This window comes from Oryctolagus cuniculus, chromosome 1 (genome assembly GCF_051225735.1).
Source record: "Oryctolagus cuniculus isolate XC-2025 breed Fujian yellow rabbit chromosome 1, ASM5122573v1, whole genome shotgun sequence".
NCBI lineage: Eukaryota > Metazoa > Chordata > Mammalia > Lagomorpha > Leporidae > Oryctolagus > Oryctolagus cuniculus.
In genome coordinates, this window is record NC_142867.1 from 152,228,454 (window position 1) to 152,250,397 (window position 21,944).

The following is a 21,944-nucleotide window of genomic DNA, read 5'->3' on the forward strand; positions in this document are numbered from 1 at the left end:
GCCGCCGCTGCCGCCGCCGCCGCCGCCTCCCTCCCGGATCTGTGCTCCAGTTCAGAGAAAGAAGAAAATGTGTGTGTGTGGCGAGGGGGAGGGCGATCACTGAGCAGCCGCTCCGCGCCTGGCAATCGGGGCCGGGGGTGGGCGTTTGGCGGAGGCGGAGGCGGAGGCGGAGGCGGAGGAGCGCGCGGCGGGCCGGGCCGGCGAGCGGGGTTTGCGCGCTTAGCCGGGCGGTGGGCGCGGGCAGGGCCGCGGGCGCCCGGGAGCCGTGTCAGGCGGCGGCGAGGAGCGGGCGCGCCGGGTGCGGGGAGCGGTCGGCGGCCGCTCGCTAGGGGGGCGCCCCGGTGGATGTGCTCTCGCCGCCGGGCGCAAACCGTAGGGGAGCCTCGGCGGCGGCGCGGGGGGCGAGGCGGGCTGCCCGTTCCCGGGGAAGGAGGCGCGGGCGTCTGAGCGAGGCCGGGCGCGGCGGCCTTCCCTTGCGCGCCCCCCGAGCCAGCGCCCGCGGCCGCCTCCCGCGCCCGCCTCGCTCCGCCGGGCGGCGAAGGCCTCCTGCGCCCGCCTAGACCCCGGCCCACCTGGTGGCCCCGGCCCTGGCCGTCGCCCCCGCGGCGGTTCCGCGATCTCATCCCGGACGCGCGCCCAGGCGGCGGGGGCTCAGCGGCCACCGCTGCCTCGGGGGAGCGAGGGCGGGAGGGTGTGTGTGTGCGCGCGTGTGAGCAGGGGGTGCCGGCGGGGCTGCAGCGGAGGCACTTTGGAAGAATGACTCTGGAGTCCATCATGGCGTGCTGCCTGAGCGAGGAGGCCAAGGAAGCCCGGCGGATCAACGACGAGATCGAGCGGCAGCTCCGCAGGGACAAGCGGGACGCCCGCCGGGAGCTCAAACTGCTGCTACTGGGTGAGTACGGCCCGGGCCGGCCGTGCGGGCCCTCCCCCGGGCCTCTGCGCGCCCCCAGCCCCCGCCTCCGGCCCCTCCGGGCAGCCGCCCCCAGCCCCCGGGCTCGCCCCTACCCTCCCCGGGCGCGCCCCCGGCCTCCACCCGCACCCGCGCGGGTACGCGCGCGCGCGCACACACACGCCCGTGCGCGCGGAGGGTTCGGGGCTGCCTTGTTGGGTGCCTCGGCGCGTGCTGTCTTGTGTGTCCCTTGTTGTGGGGGGGGCTTGCGTTCTCTGCGGTGTCTCTGCTCAATGGCAGATCAGATCTGGCTAGGGGCGCGGGGCTGGGAAGGTGGGCTGAGGGCTTGAACTTGCAGCGCCGGGGCCGCCGCGCCCCCAGGGGTGGTGGAGCTGTGTGTGTGTGTGTGTGTGTGTGTGTGCGCGTATGTCGACCGGAGGGTGGCGAGCCGAGCCGGGGCACAGGGCGCGGGCGGGCGGGGGGGAGATGGCGCGCCGTGAGGTGGCCGTTGTGCATCCATTATCGGTGCGTTCTGGGGTCCAGGAGAAGTGGGGGAGCCACCGGTGGGCAGACTGGCGAGTGGGATCCCCAGGGGTGAAAACTAGAAGCCCAGCAGGGGTCGACCCTCCCCAGCCAGGGGTTCGTGGGGTGGGGGCGGGGAGGGCGGGCAAGCCCCCGTGTGTCACCCGAGTGTTCTTCTGCAGCCACCAGGCCACCCACAGGAGGGGCCCAGCAGAGTTTCTTGGCCAGTGGATGGTGGCAGGCGTGCTTCTCGGCTGCACCATTCCTTCCGGATTAGGACCGGGGCGAGGGGAGCGTGGCTGGCGTGGTTGTTGACAGCGACGGGTATCTTTTGTCTAATGAGGCATCCCAGATCTAGGCCTGAATTCACAACAGTACCGCAGCCTTTCCGTCCCTCTTCGGGGGAAAGAGAGAAACCTTTTGTTTGAAACGGACAGCATTGTAGTGTCTTGGGCATCAGGGCTGCAAAGGAAAATTTCCCTCTGGTCTCTGAATCAACAGCCCCGCGTTCTGCTTTCACGCGAAGTTAGCAAGAGAATGCCGTCTCTCGAATAGGCGTCTATGGATGATTACCTCCGAGAGAATGCTCGGAATCAGGCCACCAGGGTTCACAGACAAGCCAGCGTGAGGGCACCCGGAGCTATTGTGGTCGGCAGAGGCCTGGAGGACGTCTGCACTTGTGTTCTGCGTGTTTGTGTGTGCATAATAAATGCGCGTCTCCGACAGGAGAGAGTGTGGTCTGGGCAGTTCGGGTGGCAGAAGCCTGTATTCCCTCTCTTATCTTGAGCATTCCATCTGCTGGAGAACCAACTGTCTTTGGGGACTCAACTGCTCGTGCACTGGATCCTTTGCAAACAGGAACAAAATAACAGGGCCACCCGTACTTACGAATGGCTACTCTGCACGCCGGGCTGTGTGTCTTCCTTCTGAAGCCCTGTTAGACAAATGTACACAGGTTCATAAAGGAACAGAAGGCAGCGGGCTGGGGGGAAGAGGTGGGCTTGAGGCCGTGAAGCCGGGGGAGGGAAACACTGCGCTTGGAAAGTGAGGTTCTTTAAAAAAATATATTTTTTTTAAATTTTATTCTCATTTTGGAGGTTGAACATTTTCTGAATTCTCGGGATTGAGAAGAAAGTGGAGAGAACAAGGGAAGGTGTTTAAATACAGAATTCAGGGGAGAAAACATGTGGTGAAGAGAGACTTGTTTGAAGAGCTGGGTTTTCTTTTCCTTTTGCCCTGTTTACTGCCTTTATTTGTTTCTGTTTAGCTGTGAACAGGGCGTCTAAGGTCTCTGCAGTCAGCTCTGTTGGCCTGAACTATGACAGCTCTGGGTTTCCCAGCAGCTGTGCCTTAGCACAGGGGCTTTGTCAGAGGGCCTGGGTTTGAATGCCCAAGAGGGAAGAACACTTCCATAGAGGCTTAATTACATGCCCTGTGCTGTGCTTTTATGGAATGAACCGGGAGATCATTTTCTGAGGAAAGAAAAATGTAAGGTACAGTTTCACAGCTTACGTGGTGGTGGTGTGGAGACTTCGCTCTTATTAGACATTTCAGTAGGGTTTCATATGGCCCACCTCATCCCCATACTATGGCCCATTAGAAGTGGTAGAAAAATAGGATATTAATTGAGCATCTACATTCATGAGTGCCATTTGAAAATGCATCTCTCTGACAGAAGCTTGATCCTCACACATCGTTAGGAATTCCTACTTCATGTTCTAGGCGTGTGGCTTTTGTGACTTAACCAGTGCAGTGCCCACACTACTCACGTGGTAAAGATAGGTGCTGAATGTAGATGTGTGCCTGTGTGTGAATGGTGGGTGAGTCCAGGAGGGAGCCGAGGGCTGAGCTGAGCAGGGAAGGGTAATGGGGCGGCTTCCGGCAGAGGGATTTCTGCTGTGCTGCTCTGATGAGTACCCTGAATTTTCCCGATCCTTCCTTCATTTACACAGAGCCTACCCCGAGGGAGGGGGTTACAGAATGTGTTCTCTCAGAGTGTCTAAAGATCTGGTATTTTAAACTACCTACTTAAATGGAGGAATCAACCTTATAGTAAATGAAATGCAAGATAAAATTATTTTCAAAGTAAATTTTAATTTAAGACATGATAAAATTATTTTCAAAGTAAATTTTAATTTAAGACATGGCAGCATTTAAAGGAATTGTGTGGTAGGGATAAATGTGTGTACCCTTGCATTTGTTCACACAACTATTTAATATATATTAATAATATGGAGGAATTAGAGAAGGAAAGTAGTGTTTGGCTGACGACACGGAAGTGTGGCAGTAGAATTTGTGCTGTTTTGATTCATATCCAGCCATTATGGTAATGTCTTCCAAATTTATTCTGCAGTACTTGCATATTTTAATTTTTAATCTTTTTAAAAATGAACCCTGAAATCTACCACCTTAAGAATATCTTCTTAATTTCTGAGTTCATATTTTCTTAAAATTATTCTCTTAATTTATTTACTTTAGTGATTGTTTTCTTTGACACCTAAGGAAACTTTGTATTCTACATAGACATACAAAAGCATGCTCTGTTTTAACTTTACTGCTGTTTTTATGTATTTTCTAGGTGAAAAGTACATTATATTTGCTTTGATTAATATTCATGAATTCACTAAATATTTCTTTCAGTAGTACATGGGCCACACCATTTAATATTAATTTGTCTTCAGGTCTGTAAAACAAGTTGTCCCAAATGCTTGCCTTGGGTTATAGATGTTCATTGTGAAATTGTTTTCAGTTCCTAGAAGATACACTTTTTCCCCTCTTAACCTGCTCTTATTTTATGCATGTTTGACATCTTTTCTGTTTAGATCATAATCATCAAATAGGAAGATTTTGCGAATTTGGGAGGGAGAGGGAGGGAGAGGTAGAGAAGAGAGAGCAGGAAGGGGAGGCAGAGAAGGAAGTGAGAGAAGGAAGGCAAAGTTTAGGTCAATGTTAAATGAATGCGGTCTTGGTTTTCTGAACTGAATTACATGCATGGCTGTAGATTTTATTCCTATTCTGCACTGCAAGATTGTAGGCATGGAGATTGTGTCTATTTGGTTCACTATTAAATCTCAGCTTGTTGTACATGTTCTAACTCATAGAATGCCCTCAGAAAGTATTTGCTGAATGAAAGATTTTATTTGTGACCCTCCTGCTAGAAGTTGGGATCTGATAATAATGAATAAATTATAAGAGCCAGAGGGATAGGTAATGTTTTTATCTACAGCACATAAAATCATGATCTTTTGAAAATTGTATGTGGCTGTTGGAGCCAGTTGGTTACAAATGCATCACATAGTTGATCCTGTATATTACAGTTCTGTGCTGGGTACACTGCGAATGGAACAGTCTTGCCCAAAGTGTGAAAATTTAAAGGAAAAAAACCTGTTGTCATCTTGATTACCTTTTTATCATGTAGTGGGTGGTTTAACCCTGTTGTCTTTTTGCCAGACATTTTTCTCTATGATGCGCTTAGCAGAGTGAATTTTTAATAGTCTGTTGAGAACAGATGATGACCAAACAGATTTTTGTGATTTACTTAACAATGTTACATGAGGAAAACCACAATGGGTAAATACAGAATTCTAGGGATTGCAGATGGAACATTTTTTGATACAAGGGGCATACATCTTGTACTGAACGCTGAACAGTTGGAGAGCAAGAAGAGACTCGGAAGCCTGGGAATGTTCTGGCCAATTTAGACTATATGGAGGGTTCATTCATGCACACCTTTGGATCAAAGCACCCTTCCCTCTGTCCTTAGTAGACTGGGGATGGGGGAGGGCTGGGCAGGTTGATGGCTGCAGTTAACCTAGAGGCTGCTGGCTGTCTAGAGGTGCTCCTTAGAACTCTAGAATGAAAGCATTTCTCCACCAACCCTAATAATATCATCTCCCTGGAAAGACCAGAATATGGTGTTGATGAAGCTGCTTTAAGGATCAGCCAGTTTTATTTTTTGCTACTGTTAGCTTCTGAGTGTTGAGTATGTTTCTAAATGTCAGGATTTATTTGGATGCATTCCCTCTTTTTTATTTTTTTTATTCCTTTGATCAAAGTCCTTAAAGTTTATACCTGAAGAGTGAAGTGGAGACATCCGTCATGAAAATCTGCCTGTAGCCCTGACTGTGTATCAGTGCCTTCAGAGTGAGATCTTGTATTGAGCTATGTGGATGGCATGTGACAGTCAGTCCTGTGCTTAGGTTATTTCTTCCTGTGGGCACTTTGGCCCAGATTCAAACCCTACCCAACAGTGAATTTATTTCGTGAGTATCTGTTCAGATATTTTTAGGTGAGTTTGGAAAGGAGAACCAGAAGAATAATTTAATAGCCATTTTGTTTACTACAAATAACTTTGATAACCTCCTTTTCATAAAAAAAAAAACAACAACAACAGCAATTCAGCTTCACTGTTTGAGAGATGGCTTAGGTTCAGTTTTCAGAAGTGTCTGTAGTTAGAATTTTTATTACACATGGATTTTTAAGGGCCTGAAAAAGCTTTTGTAGTTGTGAGGCTGCATGTGATACTAAACTTAGCTGAAAAAAGGAAGAGATTTTTCTTTATGATCCAGACAAGCTTATACTTGAAAAGAAATTAAGATTTTCCAAGGATGATCGTGATTCCTGCATTCATATTAATTTTTCTCCTGGGAGACTTATTAGTTCTATTGATGTTAATGGAAATGTTGATTGGGTGTTGTAGAGGGAAAACATAGCTCTCAAAGGGACTATCTTGGAAGAGAGAGAAGCCATTTTATAAAGGTTGAGGGTAAGTTTCTCCCTAAGAAGGTCAGAGAATCTGTTTCCTTGAGATTCAGTGCATTGGATTGAAGGAAATACACATATTGAGAGTAGAAAATTTCCTGGTTGAAGGGGGAAGTAGTGACGTAATTCAGGGAGATTTTTATAAAGGCTTTTAAGTAATGTTAAGATCTCTGCAGAATTAATCGGAGGAAAGTGTGAAGTAGCAATAGAAGGTAAAATGTGTGATTGTTGGTAATTAAATCAGTGACAGTAACTGGCTACAGTAAACAGTGAACATTTTCTCTTGTTCTGCCGAATGGAGTAACATTAAAGAAAGAGCTATTCTGAGACTCAAACGCTATGTTGTGTGAACAGCTGTTACTAATAAAATTATAGGAAGTTGTTTGACAATCACCTGTGATTTGTTTCTTTACTGATATGTAAAAATCTGATTTTAACATGTAGTAAGTAGGAAAAAGGAGCTAAACATACTCAAAATGAGGTAATAAATCTTAGGTGGTCTTGAATTCGGTCTTTACAAACTAAGTAAATACCCATATTACAGTGTTCAGATCCCCAACTTTAATTTGCCATGTAGCTCTGTGGTTTATCTGTAGACCTAGCTATAATTTCTGAAATCAGTGCAGGATATTTTGTTAAAAGCCTTTGTGGTTAAATTTTACTTTGTTTTTAAATGTTTATTTATTTGCAAGGCAGAATGATAGCTAGATCTTCCTTCCACTCGTTCACTTTCCAGAGGCCTGCCAACAGCCAGGGATAGGCCATGTCGAAGCCAGGAGCCTTAAATTCAGTCCTGGTCTCCTTCATGGGTGAGAAGGACCCAACTACCTGAGCCATTCTCTGCTGTCTCCCAGGGTGCTCGTTAGCAGGACTCTGGATTGGAAACCGTGTGGCAGAGGCTCAGACCAGGCACTCTGATACAGTAGGTGGGTGCCCCAAGTGGCAGCTTAGCCTGCTGTGCTACAACACCCATCCCCATAGTTAAATTTTGAAGAAAAAAGTTATTTAAAAATAAAATTATGAGAATATTCAAGACATACTTGTCAATTATTGAAAAATTAACTTTCCTCCAAAAATGTATTTTTTTTAAACCAAGTACACCTTAGGAAGGAACAGTTGCATGCAATATGCTGGCCAAGTGGGCAGATATTAAGCACCTACTGTGTGCAGCATAATATGCTACGTAGACATTTCTTACTTGTTTCGTAGTTGATGTTGTGCCCTTCATTTATCTTTGCTGGCTTGGACTTTTCTGTTGCCGCCTCTTACAAAGAAAAAGACAGAATCACAAAATCTGAAGGCTGTTGTAGGAGCTCTCAGGGGATTACACAACTGGGGAAAGCTTGTGAACTTGAGAAGGGGAACTCAAATTCATGTACATTATTTTCTTGGAGTGTTTTTTTTTTTTTTTTTTTTTTTTGCCTCTGACGATGACAAACTATTTATGAACACTTGCCCTATGCTTCTAAATAAATAGGAAGCTCCAGGATGGCAAAGATAGTGGTTCTTGTTTTATATCTCAACATTGCATGATTCCCAGCTCAAATCACGGTGATTCTATTAGTAACCAGGGACGTGCGGGAGGTGGGGTGGGAGGTGGGTGGACAGCTGAATTCCCAGAAGAAAGTGGAGTAATTGCAGGAAGTGAATTTAAACTTCTTGTTTTCTTCTAATGAGTATCATTCATATGTTCTCCAGTTTCCATTCCTCTTTGCTGTTTCGTGGGCCATCTGTGGCACCGTGTTGCAGGGATGGAATGGAATGGTCTTTGTCTCCTGGGCTTGCCTGTCATTCGTTCACCATGGAGAATGTTGGAGTTGAACATGCTCGCATGGTTTCTGGTTGAAAAGTTGTTAGTAGTTGATCAGCAGCTCCAATGCAAAGCTGTCAAATACACAGGTCCTATGGGATTAATCCAGGACTGTGAGCAGTTTGACTGCTTTCAAAATAAGCTGCTCAGTTCAAGGACGTGTGTAGTGGATTGTGGTGTGGTTTGGAACTAAATGTTATTAATGCCTGTATGTTCCTGGAGCCTCAGAGAGAGAACAGGAACTGATCCACCTGTGAAAGCACAAGAGGTAGAGTGGGACTTTCTGACACCATTGTGGCACGTGAATGTTTGCAAACGAAGTCATGTGTAGTTCCAGTCATGTGTGACTTTCACTTTGGAGTACTACAATCATGCATTCATTGCCTCATCGAAGAATTTGACTTGTTAAAATCACTGTTGCTTGCTAAAGTATCAAAGGATAATTTCTTTTGTTTTTAATGTTTTAAGGAGTTCTTGTCTCATTTTTACTGTTTACATTTTTTTAAAAGATTTATTTTATTTATTTGAAAGAGTTACAGAGAGAGGTAGAGAATGAGAGAGAGAGAGAGAGAGAGAGGTATTCCATTCGCTGGTTCACTCCCCAGATGGCCACTACAGCCGGAGCTGAGCCAATCCAAAGCCGGGAACCAGAGCTTTCTCCAGGTCTCCCATGTGGGTGCAGGGGCTTAAGGACTTGGGCCATCTTCTACTGCTATCCCAGGCCATAGCAGAGAGCTGAATCAGAAGAGGAGCAGCTGGGACTAGAACCGGTGCCCATATGGGATGTTGGCACTTCAGGCCAGGGCTTTAACCTGCTGAGCCACAGCACTGGCCCCTACTGTTTACATTTGCTTCTGCTGTGGGGCCAGCAGGGTGGCTGGTGGCCTTTCTGCTTCCATATTTGAGTATAGTGTGATGCCCACAGCTTTCAGGCTGTCTAGCTGTTGCTCGCAGCAAAGGCTACAGCCATTGACCCACCCGTCACACCTTCTCCCAGCTGACTGCTGGAGGCCTCCCATAGAGTCTTTGCACTGGAACCCCACCTGCCCATTTCTTCCCTCACAGCCCCTTCCTTAAACAATTGCTGGGAGGCTTTCCTCAAATTCTCTGGCCTGCTCATTTCCTTTAAGGTTTAGAGAACTTCCAGATTGGTGCTTCTGAGACATCATGTGGCTGTGAGCTGGTGAGAGGGGAAGTTGGGTGCTTTAATACATTAAAAGAAGGGGATTTGTGAATGTGGGCTTAGGACATGATTAACTTTCTTTGTCACACTTACTCTGCAAAATATTTTCTTGTTCCTGAACAACACGTAGAATTCTCCTTCCTTTTAGAGGGCAGGGCCTGAGGTTGGCTCATGATTAGCCCCGGAGGGTCAGTGAGCCAGGGCTGGGTCCTCTCTCGTGGACCACTGGGCCTCAGTGTAGGTCGTAAGGGGCTGTGGGCACAGGTGGAGTAGCAGCACGCTTTCCTCTCATCTCAGTTGCTGGAGGGCCTTGCCATCACCTCTTTCTAAGTGTGTTCCGCAGAGAGAATTGAGCAAGACAGCAGGAGCGGCGGCCTCTGTTTCATGGCACCCAGTCAGCTTGCCTAGGTTTTTGGGAATGGCTCGGTTTGTTTTTCCAGAGGAAGCTGCAGTGGCACTGTCTTGCCCTGGGAGCACTGTGCAAGCCTTCTTCATTATGTTGTACGTTCTTTCTGCACACTGTCCTAGAGAGATGGCCCATTTCCTGTGACTTGTTCTAATAATACAGGATGACTTTAGTTCTTGCCAATAGTTTGCCCTTAAAAGAAGGCCAGGGTCCTTAAGTGTTTAACTCTTGCTTCTCTAATTCTTGTGATGTATGTTTTTTTGAGAATTGAGAAATCTCACAGTGATTTAACAGCAGGGGCAGGCTGGCTGTGAAAGTTTCCTCGCCTAGATAAACACTGCTGTGACTGTCCTTGTGGATTGCCTCTGTGTGCCTTTCCTAAAGCCTGTGAAAGGCGGTTGCATATTCCTGCCCTACCTGCCTGTCACTCCCCCGCCGCCGCCCCCCACAACTAACCTTTGGGCATTATGTTCATTTGCTCTTCCTGTAGAAGCCTGTAGATTCAGGAGATCAGACCGGATGATCTCTAAGGGCCCTTGGGACACTGAAACTTTCCCCACTCCCCCCTGCTACTTGGGCATCCTGGCTGCTTTCTGCCCCATCTCAACCCTGGACGAGGCTCCGAGCTCCCTTCCTTCTCCAGTGATGATGGGCATCAGGAGGCATTGCTGGGCGTGGTGGCATGCTCTCACTGGGCCTGACACAGGCCTCTGTGCACCAGAGTAACCCTCTGCAGGCAGCTCTGCCGGGACTGGGGAGAGCTGAGTGTGTGAGGGCCTGTGAACCAGCCCTCGAGATTCTGTGCCGAGCTCCCCCTCCCGCCGCCTGGCCTGCTGCTGATAGCTGCTCTGTCTTCACAGGGAGTGCTATCAGAAGCCTCCTGTCGCATCAGCGGGGCTCTCTGGCTTCCTGCAGGAAGGGTGATATCCTGGGATGCACAGAGGTGCAGCCCATAGGCCCAGTGTTCAACACCGCTCTGCTCAGACCCGACTCTGCTTAGAGCCCCAGGGCAGCCTCCTTTGCCTCCCTACTTCTTTTTGTCTTCATTGGATTTGGAACTATGCTTTTTATTTGCCTACAAGTAATGTCTTTATATTTACCTATAAGCCAACTCTGCCATTTTTAGCGACAACTGCTTGGCCATGGCAGCCTGGGTACCTGGAGGGCCTCCTACATGAAGTAGAGTGCCTATGGTGGGGGCAGCTTTTTGTATTTGGAGCCCACAAGTTCCCCTTTCCAGGGCCTCCCAGGGAAGAGTTGGATGTGCCATTTGTGTCCATTTCTTCTCCCATTACTGTGCCCATGGGTTTTTTTTTTTTTTTTTTTTTGCTTTTCTTGAAACCAGAAAAACAGATAACGATGGAAACATCCAAAGCATGGCTCTGAAGGATTTTCATACTTTCTGTTAGTTTGCTTTAAAATATGTATAGCGGTGAGAGCTCTGAGCCGTCTGTAATTGGTAGACCAAGATCAGAGGAACCTTAAGGAAGTGATTTCTTGAGTCCCTTGTCTGCATTAGCTGGACTGAGCACAGAGCTCTTGCAGTGCTGGTGCCGAGTTCTGAGAAGAACCATTTATATGCTAAAAAGAAGCTTCGTAACCTGGCTCCTCCATGGTTTGTATTGTGTTTTCTGTCTTCCATTTCAGGTGCTAGAATTGCATCTTTCCTGTCTTCTAAGCTCTGTTAATGTGGTGGTAGGTTAAGAGGATGAGAGAGAGAGAGACATCCTTGTCCAGGAAATTGGCTTTCACCTGGCTTGCTTCTCCTGCCATAGAGTGCCTTCCAGGCGCCTAAGGCAATAAGTAGATAAGCAGTACCGTGAGATTCTTGCCAGGTAGCCTCATACTCAGGTGGAGGCATGCAATGCAGAAATAACCATGCAGTTTTTAGCCAAGAAAAGGCACCTTTCAATTGGATATGTTCTTACATTCTGGGCCATCACTACCAAACAGAGGGGTCGACTTTTTTTTTTCCAAGATTTTAAAAAACTGTTTTATTTGAAAGGTAATGGGGGATGAGGGGACTCCCATCTGCTGGTTCATTCCCCATATGCTGCTACAGCTGGGATGGGACCAGACTGAAACCGGGAGCCGGAAATTCAGCCCAGGTCTCCCCCGTGACTGGCAGGGATCCATCTGCCTGAGCCATTTATACCTGCTGTCTCCCAAGGTATGCATCGGCAGGAAGTTGGAATCAGAAGTAGGGCCAAGACTCAAACCCAGGTATCTGATGTGGAACACAGGCATCCCAAGCAGCATCTTAACTGCTAAGCCGAATGCCTGGCCCTCCTAAGATTAATAAAGGTCCCTAAAGCCCATTTCTAATTATGACCAACATTCAGAGTGGGGCTGCATTGATTGAAGAGGATTCCTTGGTTCCAAATGTAGGCAAACATCTTTTGAGTAATTTGGGATAATTTGAGAGAATAACCAGGGAGCACGGAAACAAAAGATACTTGAAATCAGCCTCTTTTTTTATTATCAGTCATTTCCAAATGGCCCAGGAATTAATGAGTTGCCATACGCAGGCGCCTTTTCTAGCCAAGCTTAGCTCTGACGTGGAGAGTGCAGGTGGAAGGACCTTGCTGTGTTCAAGCAGCAAGGAACGGTGTGTTCTCTGGACATCCTGATTTCTCTGAGCATGCCTTGGGTCACCATCAAAGTTGTTATGCAGAGGACGTAAGCAGTATCTCAAAGTTTGGAGCAAATACTGTTCCTCCTAGCAATGAGTTCCATGATTTCCCTATTCTTGTAGGAAGAGATGGTATGTGTGTGTTGCGTTATCAGATTCTGATCATTTGTTTCCTCATCCATGCAGTTTTTGGCAAATAGTTACACTTTAGTAAACAACAAGGCCTTATCAGTATCTTTTTGGAGAAAACTTGACTCCAAATGTGTTTTCATGAAGATCATCAGCTCTGTCCTTTGAGAAACACATTATCTATAGGATTTGTAAGCCAGGGCTAGGCTTACTACGAGAAGAGATTCTTCTCTAGGATTTTTCTAAATCCCCAGAGTCTGTGTGTCTGAAATGCTACACAGATTATAATGTTTCCTAACCAGGATGAATTAAACTGTTGTATGTCTCTAGTCCTGAGTCATGGGGTCACACTATGATTTTTTTCTATTGAAATATTCATTTATATTATATAATGTATCTTACAGAAGTGTGTTGCAGCCTGAATTTATGTTGAATTTTATTGTCTTTTTGAAATGAAATAAAAAAGGATCACTTGAGATATTTATCCTTTGGTGGTATTACTGTTTTTTAAATAGTAAAAAAGAAAAAGTTTATAATGAGAAAATTACAGTATTTAATAGAGTCCCAGCTTGAATCAAAAAGAAATATTTATTTTCTTTTGCATTCCTAAGAAATATGTTGTGTTGTTTCACATTAGCCTTTGGAAGAATTATATCTCATTCTGTTTATTTACATTATTTTTGTTTTTTTTCCAGTGCTTTTGAAATTTTACAAATAATGCAGTAGTTTTTTGCACAAAGCTTGACAGAAAGGTTTTAAAATGTATTCGTATCCAAAATGTGCCACTCTAACCTTAGAACCATATTTTTTCTTTCTTTCTTTCTTTCTTTTTTTCTTTTTTTTTTTTTGACAGGCAGAGTGGACAGTGAGAGAGAGAGACAGAGAGAAAGGTCTTCCTTTTGCCATTGGTTCACCCTCCAGTGGCCGCCGCAGCCGGTGCACTGTGGCCGGCGCACCACGCTGATCCCGATGGCAGGAGCCAGGTACTTATCCTGGTCTCCCATGGGGTGCAGGGCCCAAGCACTTGGGCCATCCTCCACTGCACTCCCGGGCCACAGCAGAGAGCTGGCCTGGAAGAGGGGCAACCGGGACAGAATCCGGTGTCCTGACCGGGACTAGAACCCAGTGTGCTGGCGCTGCAAGGTGGAGGATTAGCCTAGTGAGCCGCGGCGCTGGCCAGAACCATATTTTTTCTTTATTGCTTTTTTTTGGTATATTATTCTCTGCTTTATTCTGTTTGCTGCATAAGTATAATCAGTGTACAATCTAACATGTTGCAAGCTTCTTCTCTGTGGCTGTAGAGAATTAATGTTAATATATTTTTAATATTAATATTAATATATTTTAAACTTTTATTTAGTAAATATAAATTTCCAAAGTACAGTTTATGGATTACAATGCCTTCCCCCCCATAACTTCCCTCCCACTAGCACCCCTCCCATCTCCCGCTCCCCTCTCCCATTCCATTCACATCAATATTAATATTTAAAATAGCTATGTGGCATTTTATTGAGAGGATAAATATATATTAATTCGTATGGTTATTCAGTCCTTTTTTGGCATTAAGGTTTCTCCCAGTGTTGTGATTTTGAAAATATTGCTGTGATGAAGTTCTTGACGTAACTCTAAAACAAAAAGTTTTTATTCCAGGGACAGAGCTCCCACATCCACTGTATCACTCCTTAGATGCTTGCAAAAGCTGAGGCTGCACTGAAGCAGAAGTTGGGGGTCAGGAACTCAATCTAGGTCCTCCATGGGGGAGTGGCAGGGGACCCAACTGTGTGAATCATTTCCTTCGGCCTCCCGGTCTGCGGAGCAGGAAGCTGTAGTCAGGAGCAAGAACCAGGAGTCAAACCCACGTGTCCTGCTGTGGGTATCGTAACTGCTAGGTTAGATGCTTGTCCTAGAGACATCTCTTTTAAGATATAACACACAATAGATTCTCAGGAAAGTTATTTTTAGGTCAGAGGATATGAAAAATTGTATGCCTCTTAGTTACATCCACTCAAAACATTCTGAAATAACTGTATACAATTTACATCATCATGAGCAATATTATGGTAGTATCAATAAGTTAATAGCCAAAAAAAGGTATCTTTAAAAAATTTATATTTATCTGATTATTAGTGAGAATGATCATTTTCCCATATGTATGTTTTTAGTGAGAATGATCATTTTTTTATTTTCTGAGTTGTCTCATTTCCTTTGCCTATTTATGTGTTCCAAACATCCAAATGAAAGTAACTTTTTGTCATATTTACTGGAAATAATTTACCCTTGGTGGGTTTTCTTTTCCTTTGTTTTGTATTACTTAATGCAGAAAATTTTAATTATTATCAAGTCAAATCAAACTTTTGCTCTTCTGTCTTAAAATAAAAATCTTAATCTGCTTCAAATATTCCATGAAAGCCAGATTTATTGCCATTGTTATAGGCAAAAAAAGATAGGATGTAGTGTTGTATACTTCTTTTTCTTCTATAATGAAAACAAAGTCCACTTGTAAGTTTACCCCATCACAGATTTATAAGCTGTTCTTTAGGTACTTGGCTTTTTTCATGTCAGTAATATCTAATAGATATCTTGCCTTATTCATGTGTATGTAATGTGTCATATTTATGGCTTTTATTGTTTCAGTGTATTTTGAATCACAGCAGTGTGATTTGGCTAGCTTGTTCCTGGTTATGAAAGTCAGTTAATATTTTCTTCATTTGAATTAGAAGTGTTTAAGACTGTATTCTTTTACTTGTTGCTATGTAGTTTCTTATCATCCTTGTACAATTTATTATAAAAGTATGATTTTTTATTTTTGAACCAGAGCTGTTTAAGACAGTTTAAAATTTTACAAGTGGTTCTGATTTTTTTCTATTTCTAATCTAGTCTTTTTCATAGATTGTTTCATAGATTGTTCTAGTCTAGTCTTTTTCATAGATTATGGTTTGTACTATTTTTATTTTTTGAAATTTATTGTAGCCATCTACATAGTCATTTTTTTTGTCCTAAGATGTATCTCTGTGTATATAGAATAAAAACATAAATGTCGTGATCTGTGGCTGACATCTTTATTTATAATTATATATTAATCTGCCAAGTACTGGGCATTGTATTGAAGTTTTTCATTACTGTGGTTTTTATGACAATTTCTCCTATTTCCAGAAATTTACTTTATATAATTAAGAACTCTATTTTGAGGTGTATAAAAAATGCCCATGAGAACTAAACTTTCATGATTACAGTAATATTACAATTATAACATTATAATCCAACTTTGTTGGTTATGAATACTCTTTTGTTTCCACTTGTTTGGCGTATTTCTCCTGTTTATTTTCAACTATCCTTAATCTCCTCCTTGTTGCTGCTCAGACTTTTGTTTTTTCTTGTTTTAACTTCAGCCTGAGATTCTTTTCCTTAAATAGGTGAGTGTTTACACTTGTGGATGTGTATTAGATATGTTAGATTCTGTCTTCTGATTCCTCTCTTTTTAAAGTTTCTTACATATATGTCTCCCCTCCCCCCTTGCTCCCTTCTTCTTTCTGGTATTTGGTTTCTGCTTTTAATTTTACTGTCATAAGTTTATGTAACTTTCAGTAGGAGTAGTATCAAAGTTATGTTTCTTAGTCTGTCTGCTGCAGAAATGAAATAGTATTTATTGTGTCCCTCCTGTACTGCTGTGGGGACATTTGTTCACCTGTATTAGGGGTTGGTAAACATTTTATTTCTAGTTAGATGGGGGTAGGTAAGGATGCTGATTAAGACACCCGCCTGCCACATGGGATCATCTGTATCTGACACTCAGGTGAGGTGCCTGACTCCAGTTTCCTGCCACTGCAAACCCTAGGAGGCCAGAGCATTGGCTTAGGTAGCTCAGTCCCTGCACCCCACATGGGAGACCTGGGTTATGTTCCCAGTGTGCCTGTTGCTAGCATTTGGGGAGTGAACCAGAAGGGAGGTCTCGTTATTCATCTCTGTGCCTTAGAAAGAATAATAAAAAGTCAAATAGTCAATATTTTTGGCTTTTTGGGCCATTGGTTTTGTTGCAACTACTCAACTCTGCCATAGGTACTTTGTCATTGGATGGGTGTGGCCATGCTCCAGTAAAACTATTTTCGAAAGCAGGCAGCAAGCCAGTTTTGGTACTCTAGCTGTAATTTACCAATCCTCTATCCATCTTGATTACATTCTCTGTTTCCTCTGTTATTTTATTGCCATGTTATAAACTTTTTCTTGCTATTTTGGACAAATTGGCTGTAACCGACTTAAAATAGTTCTCTGTTAGTGGTTAGTAATAATAAATCACATTTTAATTTTTTTTGTAAAATTATATATATATATTTAAAAGGTTTGTTTTATTTATTTGAAAGGCAGAGTTACAAAGAGAGGTAGAGAGAGAGAGAGGTCTTCCACCAGCTGGTTCACTCCTCAAATGGCCACAACAACTGGGGCTGGGCCAGGTGGAAGCCAGGAGCCTGGAGTTTCTTCTGGGTCTCCCACGTGGGTACAGGGGCCCAAGCACCTGGTCCATCCTCTGCTGCTTTCCCCAGGTACATCAGCAGGGAGCTGGATTGGAAGTGGAGCAGCTGGGATTCGAACCGGTACCCATATAGGAAGCCAGTGCTGGTGGCCGGGGCTTTAACCCGCTGCACCATAGTGCTGACCCCCACATTTTAATCTTTATATATAATTTATGTTATTTAACTGTCTTTTCAGAGACAATATTGAATGGAAACTTCTAAGAAAAATATGAAATTGTCAGTGGCTAAGATAATTTTTCTCAAGTTTTTAATGACTTATTGATGGTTATTGAAATGCTAAACATAAACTGAAATTATCTTAGTTTGAATATCAAAGGATGCTTCTGTCAGGTGGAATGGAAGGTGTATGGGGGTATTCAAGATCATTTACATGTTCATAATTTTAATCCGTATTTCTTCTGTTCTTCTCATGATTATAGCAACCTGCTTTCTTTTAAAAAAAATTTTTTTTTTTTGACAGGCAGAGTGGACAGTGAGAGAGAGAGAGACAGAGAGAAAGGTCTTCCTTTGCCATTGGTTCACCCTTCAATGGCCGGCGCGGCCGGTGCACCACGCTGATCCGATGGCAGGAGCCAGGTGCTTCTCCTGGTCTCCCATGGGGTGCAGGGCCCAAGCACTTGGGCCATCCTCCACTGCCTTCCCGGGTCATAGCAGAGAGCTGGACTGGAAGAGGAGCAACCGGGACAGAATCCGGCGCCCTGATTGGGACTAGAACCCAGGGTGCCGGCGCCGCAGGTGGAGGATTAGCCTATTGAGCTGTGGCGCCGGCCTTCATCTTCTATTTTTTAATATCCTATTTTAATGGCTCACATTTTCTTAAAGTTTCTTCCTATGCTACAAAGCAGTTGTCATCTGGGTTTTTTTCTTCTTTTTCCTAGAGTAAATATTCCAAAGTGTTCTCTTTGTTTTCCTCTTGCATGTTCTATACCTTGTCTTTTTTGCATAGGAATATTCCACATTTTGTCTGTTTCTTCTTTTTGTCCAAAAGTAGTGTGGATAGAATCCTGTTGACTTCTTTGCTCCTTGTCTTGAGTCCGTCTCTGTTTCCTTTAGCACTTGAGCTGGTGGGTTGGAAGATAATGGTTTATGTTCTGTTTGAGAGGCAGAGAATAAACGCTCCTTCTCTCCCCCATCCACTGGTTAACTGCCCAAATGCCCACAAAAGCTGGGGCTTTGGAACTCAATCCAGGTCTGCCATATTTGTGGCAGGAACCTAGCTACTTAGCCTTCACCTGTGGCCCTACCTCAGTAGGGAGCTGGAATCGAGAGTAGACTGAGTACTTAAACCCAGACACTGGGATATGGCATGTGATTTTCCCTACCCAGGTACCAGCCACTAGGCCAGACACCCACCACTGTATTCTGCTTTGAACTGCTCAGATCTTTGAGTAGAGCGGCAAGGGGACGATTTGGCAGTAGCTGCTTCAGTCTGGGAACTTTGCTTATTATTCATTTTGTGACATCTTACAATTAATAACATTTAATCCTCCTCTTTTGAGTGAGCCAGCCACATTGATCAGAAATTGGTCAGGATGGTGCCTCACTGGGCATTTTTTGTTTTTGAATATTTTTGAAAGGTGTGTGTGTAGGCACGTGTGTGCGCGCGTGCACACACATACACACACACATAGATCTCCTGTCCACTGATTTACTCCCCAAATGCCTGCAACAGCTAAGGCTGGGCCACCCAAAGCCAGGAGCCTGGAATTCAGTTTGGATCTCTTACATGGGTTGCAAGGACCCAAGTACTTGAGCCATCATCTGCTGTGTCCTACAGTGTGCATTGGCAGGAAGCTGAATGAGAAGTGGAGCCAAGACTTGATCCTAAGGACTCTGATATGGCACACAGACATCTGGATCAAGCAGCGGCCCAGCCACTTGGCCTAGTGCCTCTCGCTGTTTTGGGAATTTTTGCTCTGTGCATATTTTGGGTATAGTTTTCTGCCTTCCTAGACCACTTTGCCAAAGCTGGCTTGCTTTTAGCACTTAGCCATTCTGGTTTGTAAGGACCAAAGGAAAAACTGGGGTGCGTTGGCTGTGTAATTTCTCTTTTGCCCATTCCTGGCATGTGAATTCCAATGAGATGTTACACGTTTCTCCACCACTGAGGGTACCAGGTCACCTTGGAGCACCTCTGGCACTTGCGTCCCTTAGCACTGCAGTTTTTACAAAGAGAAGAGCTGTGCATAGACATCCATTTGTATTACCTGCTGTTGGTTAGGTACCTTGCTGTTACTAACCTAGATGAGGTTTTTCTCTCTACTTGTGTTTCTTTTTGCTTATTTTGAGGAGTAGCAAGGAAGTTACTGTTGTTGTTTTTAAGAGCACTTTGCCTTCTTTCCAGGAAGTCTGCTTTATGAATCCTGATAACGATAATTAACACATGTGAAGTCTTTCATAGAGTTACAATTACAGAATGTTGGTTAAGACTGTGCAGTGAAGTCCAAGCTTGCACCCGGTACTTGATTGACCTCTGTAACACCCCCAATTTGTTGGTCTGTTCCCTCTCTGTTTTCAGTCGTGGAAACATCAAACCCCAGCAGAAATTAATTCTGTACTCACTCATCAGTGTTAGGCAGCTTTTCTGTACTGAGCTGATGTTTGCTGTGGGTTTCAGCCCTGGGGCACTGTGGGGCTCATCTTCTGCAGATAATTGAAGGGGCCTCCTGGAGCTTGTGGGCTTGCTTGCTTCTTTGTGTGAAACATTGTAGATTTTTTCCATCTTTTCTCATAAAACAGGAATAAAATCTTGTACCTTAAAAATCTCAATTCTCCTCTTTAAAAACAGTACCCATAATGGAACCCATCCCTTGAGGCATGATTTAATGAAGCCAGAGTAAACATTTCCCATTATCTGGAGATATATGACTCCAGAGATCTTTGTCTTTTGTCAAAATAAATTATTCCAAGAAGTATAGTAATTTTGAGTGCAAAGGACCCTGCATGATTTTCTATACAAGTGTCTGATTGTTTGTGTTCCTTTCATTTTTCTCAGTACAGCACGGACCTACTAGCATGTTTTGGATGTGTGGTCATCTATGACTTACACACAATCCACTTCATTTTTCATGTATTCACTTTATCATGTATTGGCATGGATTCTTTTTTTTTTTTCCTTAAACCTTGAGAGTACTTATTCTTGTTGGATTGCATTCTGATTCAGTGGGAGTGTGGGAACAAGGTCAAGTTCATTTAAACTTTATTTTTTTCTTCCTTTTTTTGAATAGCAGAGAGCCAGGGATAGGAATGGAGACATCTGCCTTCCACTGGTTCACTCTCCAGATGCCCACAATAGCCAAGCCTGGGCATGGGGCTGGGGCCTAGAACCAAGAACCCTATCCAGGTTTCCCATAGGGGTGGCAGGGACCCAACCACTTGAACCATCACCTGTTGCTCTCCAGGATCTGCACTGGCAGGAAGCTGGGTTGGGAGCCAAAGCCAGGAATGGAACCAAGGCACTATGACAAGGGATGCAGGTATTTTAACTAGTGTCTTAACTTCTGAGGGCACATGCCCAGCCCATGTAAAAGAATATGAATAGTTTAGGAAAAGCACATTTCATTGGTTACTTACTTGTATGGCCAAATTGGTTTAATCTTTGTTTCTCCCCATAAGGCAAGAGGTTTCTTTTTTTTTTTTTTTTTTTTTTTTTTTTTTAATTTTTTGACAGGCAGAGTGGACAGTGAGAGAGAGCCAGAGAGAAAGGTCTTCCTTCTGCCATTGGTTCACCCTCCAATGGCCGCTGCGGCCAGTGCGCTGTGGCCGGCGCATTGCGCTGATCCGAAGCCAGGAGCCAGGTGCTTCTCCTGGTCTCCCATGTGGGTGCAGGGCCCAAGCACTTGGGCCATGCTCCACTGCACTCCTGAGCCATAGCAGGGAGCTGGCCTGGAAGAGGAGCAACCGGACAGAATCCTGTGCCCCGACCGGGACTAGAACCCGGTGTGCTGGCGCCGCAAGGCGGAGGATTAGCCTATTGAGCTGCGGTGCCGGCCGCAAGAGGTTCTTAAAGAGAAAAAACCCAAATTACAGATCTATATGCTTTTATTTTGTAGAATTTGACAGTGTGTCCTTTAGCAGTAATGTTAACTGCTGTCATTATTTAAATTTCTCTTTTAGAAAATAAGATAGTGAAGTGAAAGTTGTAGTATTCAGTGCATATAGATATGCATATCTACATATGTGTACATGATTATTTAATATGAAGTAAGTTCACTTCTTCCGAATGAGTGGTGGGATGGCCAGGGTTGGGGGTAGGGATTGGTGGTAAGGAATTCTGATTCTTTAGCAAAATTGAGATGGAATCTTGTCCTCTTCTGCCTCCTATCTTTTGAGTCCAGTGTAAGCCCACGTGGCTGTGGGTGCATGCTAATTCTTGGACAGAGGGCAGCCCAGTAGATTGCCTCTTTCTAGAACTCTGAACAGAAATGATTCAAGCATATCACCTCTGGAAGGCCGTGTGTTTATGTGGTGGATCTTTTGCTGGCTCCAACACCCCTCTGTCATCATTTTGTGACTCATGGGTTGTAAGCCATGCTGTCACTAAATTTATTTCTTCATCGATTTGGTAATTTAACAGACTGGCTTTCTTTTGTAACCCTGATTATTAACAGTTTTTTTTCCCCCAGTGCCTGAAGCTGTATTTGTTTTCTTCTTTCTCACCGATGAGGATTATTCTAGAGACATTTTGTCTTTTCACATCAGTATTTAAAAATTGCTCCACACCTGGATTTACAGTGCGATACCCTGTCCCAAATCCCGTTATGCTTAACAAGATTCTGTTTGCCTTTCTGGAGATTGCCGCTTTGGAAGCCGCATTTGAGTTTTTAAAATGTGCTGCCTGCCTGTGGCTACATTATGGCCTCATTCCAAAATGTGTGGGCTCTCACAAAGTAGGGATGGGATGGAGCCTTGTCCTTGATGTACGGAAGTGCTGTTCAGGCGGCTGCCTTTGTTGTCAGTGTGCTGCTTGGGAAATTCAGTGAGCAGGAGTCCCTTCAAGCAAATTCGTGGTTGTACTGACATATACTTTGGGCAGATGAAGCATAGTTCATCTCTGTTGAAGTGGAAATTAATAGTGCATGGC

At 44.6% G+C, this 21,944-nt stretch overlaps 1 protein-coding gene across 1 annotated transcript in view; it reads left to right on the forward strand.

Moving 5' to 3' along the window:
- Positions 1-616: 616 nt before the first annotated feature.
- LOC100340719 (guanine nucleotide-binding protein G(q) subunit alpha) overlaps positions 617-21,944 on the forward strand; it is a 315,175-nt gene continuing 293,847 nt past the window's right edge. The window contains exon 1 of the mRNA XM_051858885.3: positions 617-892. Coding sequence (XP_051714845.1) covers positions 757-892 — 136 coding nt within the window. The 5' untranslated portion in view covers positions 617-756. The remainder of the gene's footprint in view (positions 893-21,944) is intronic.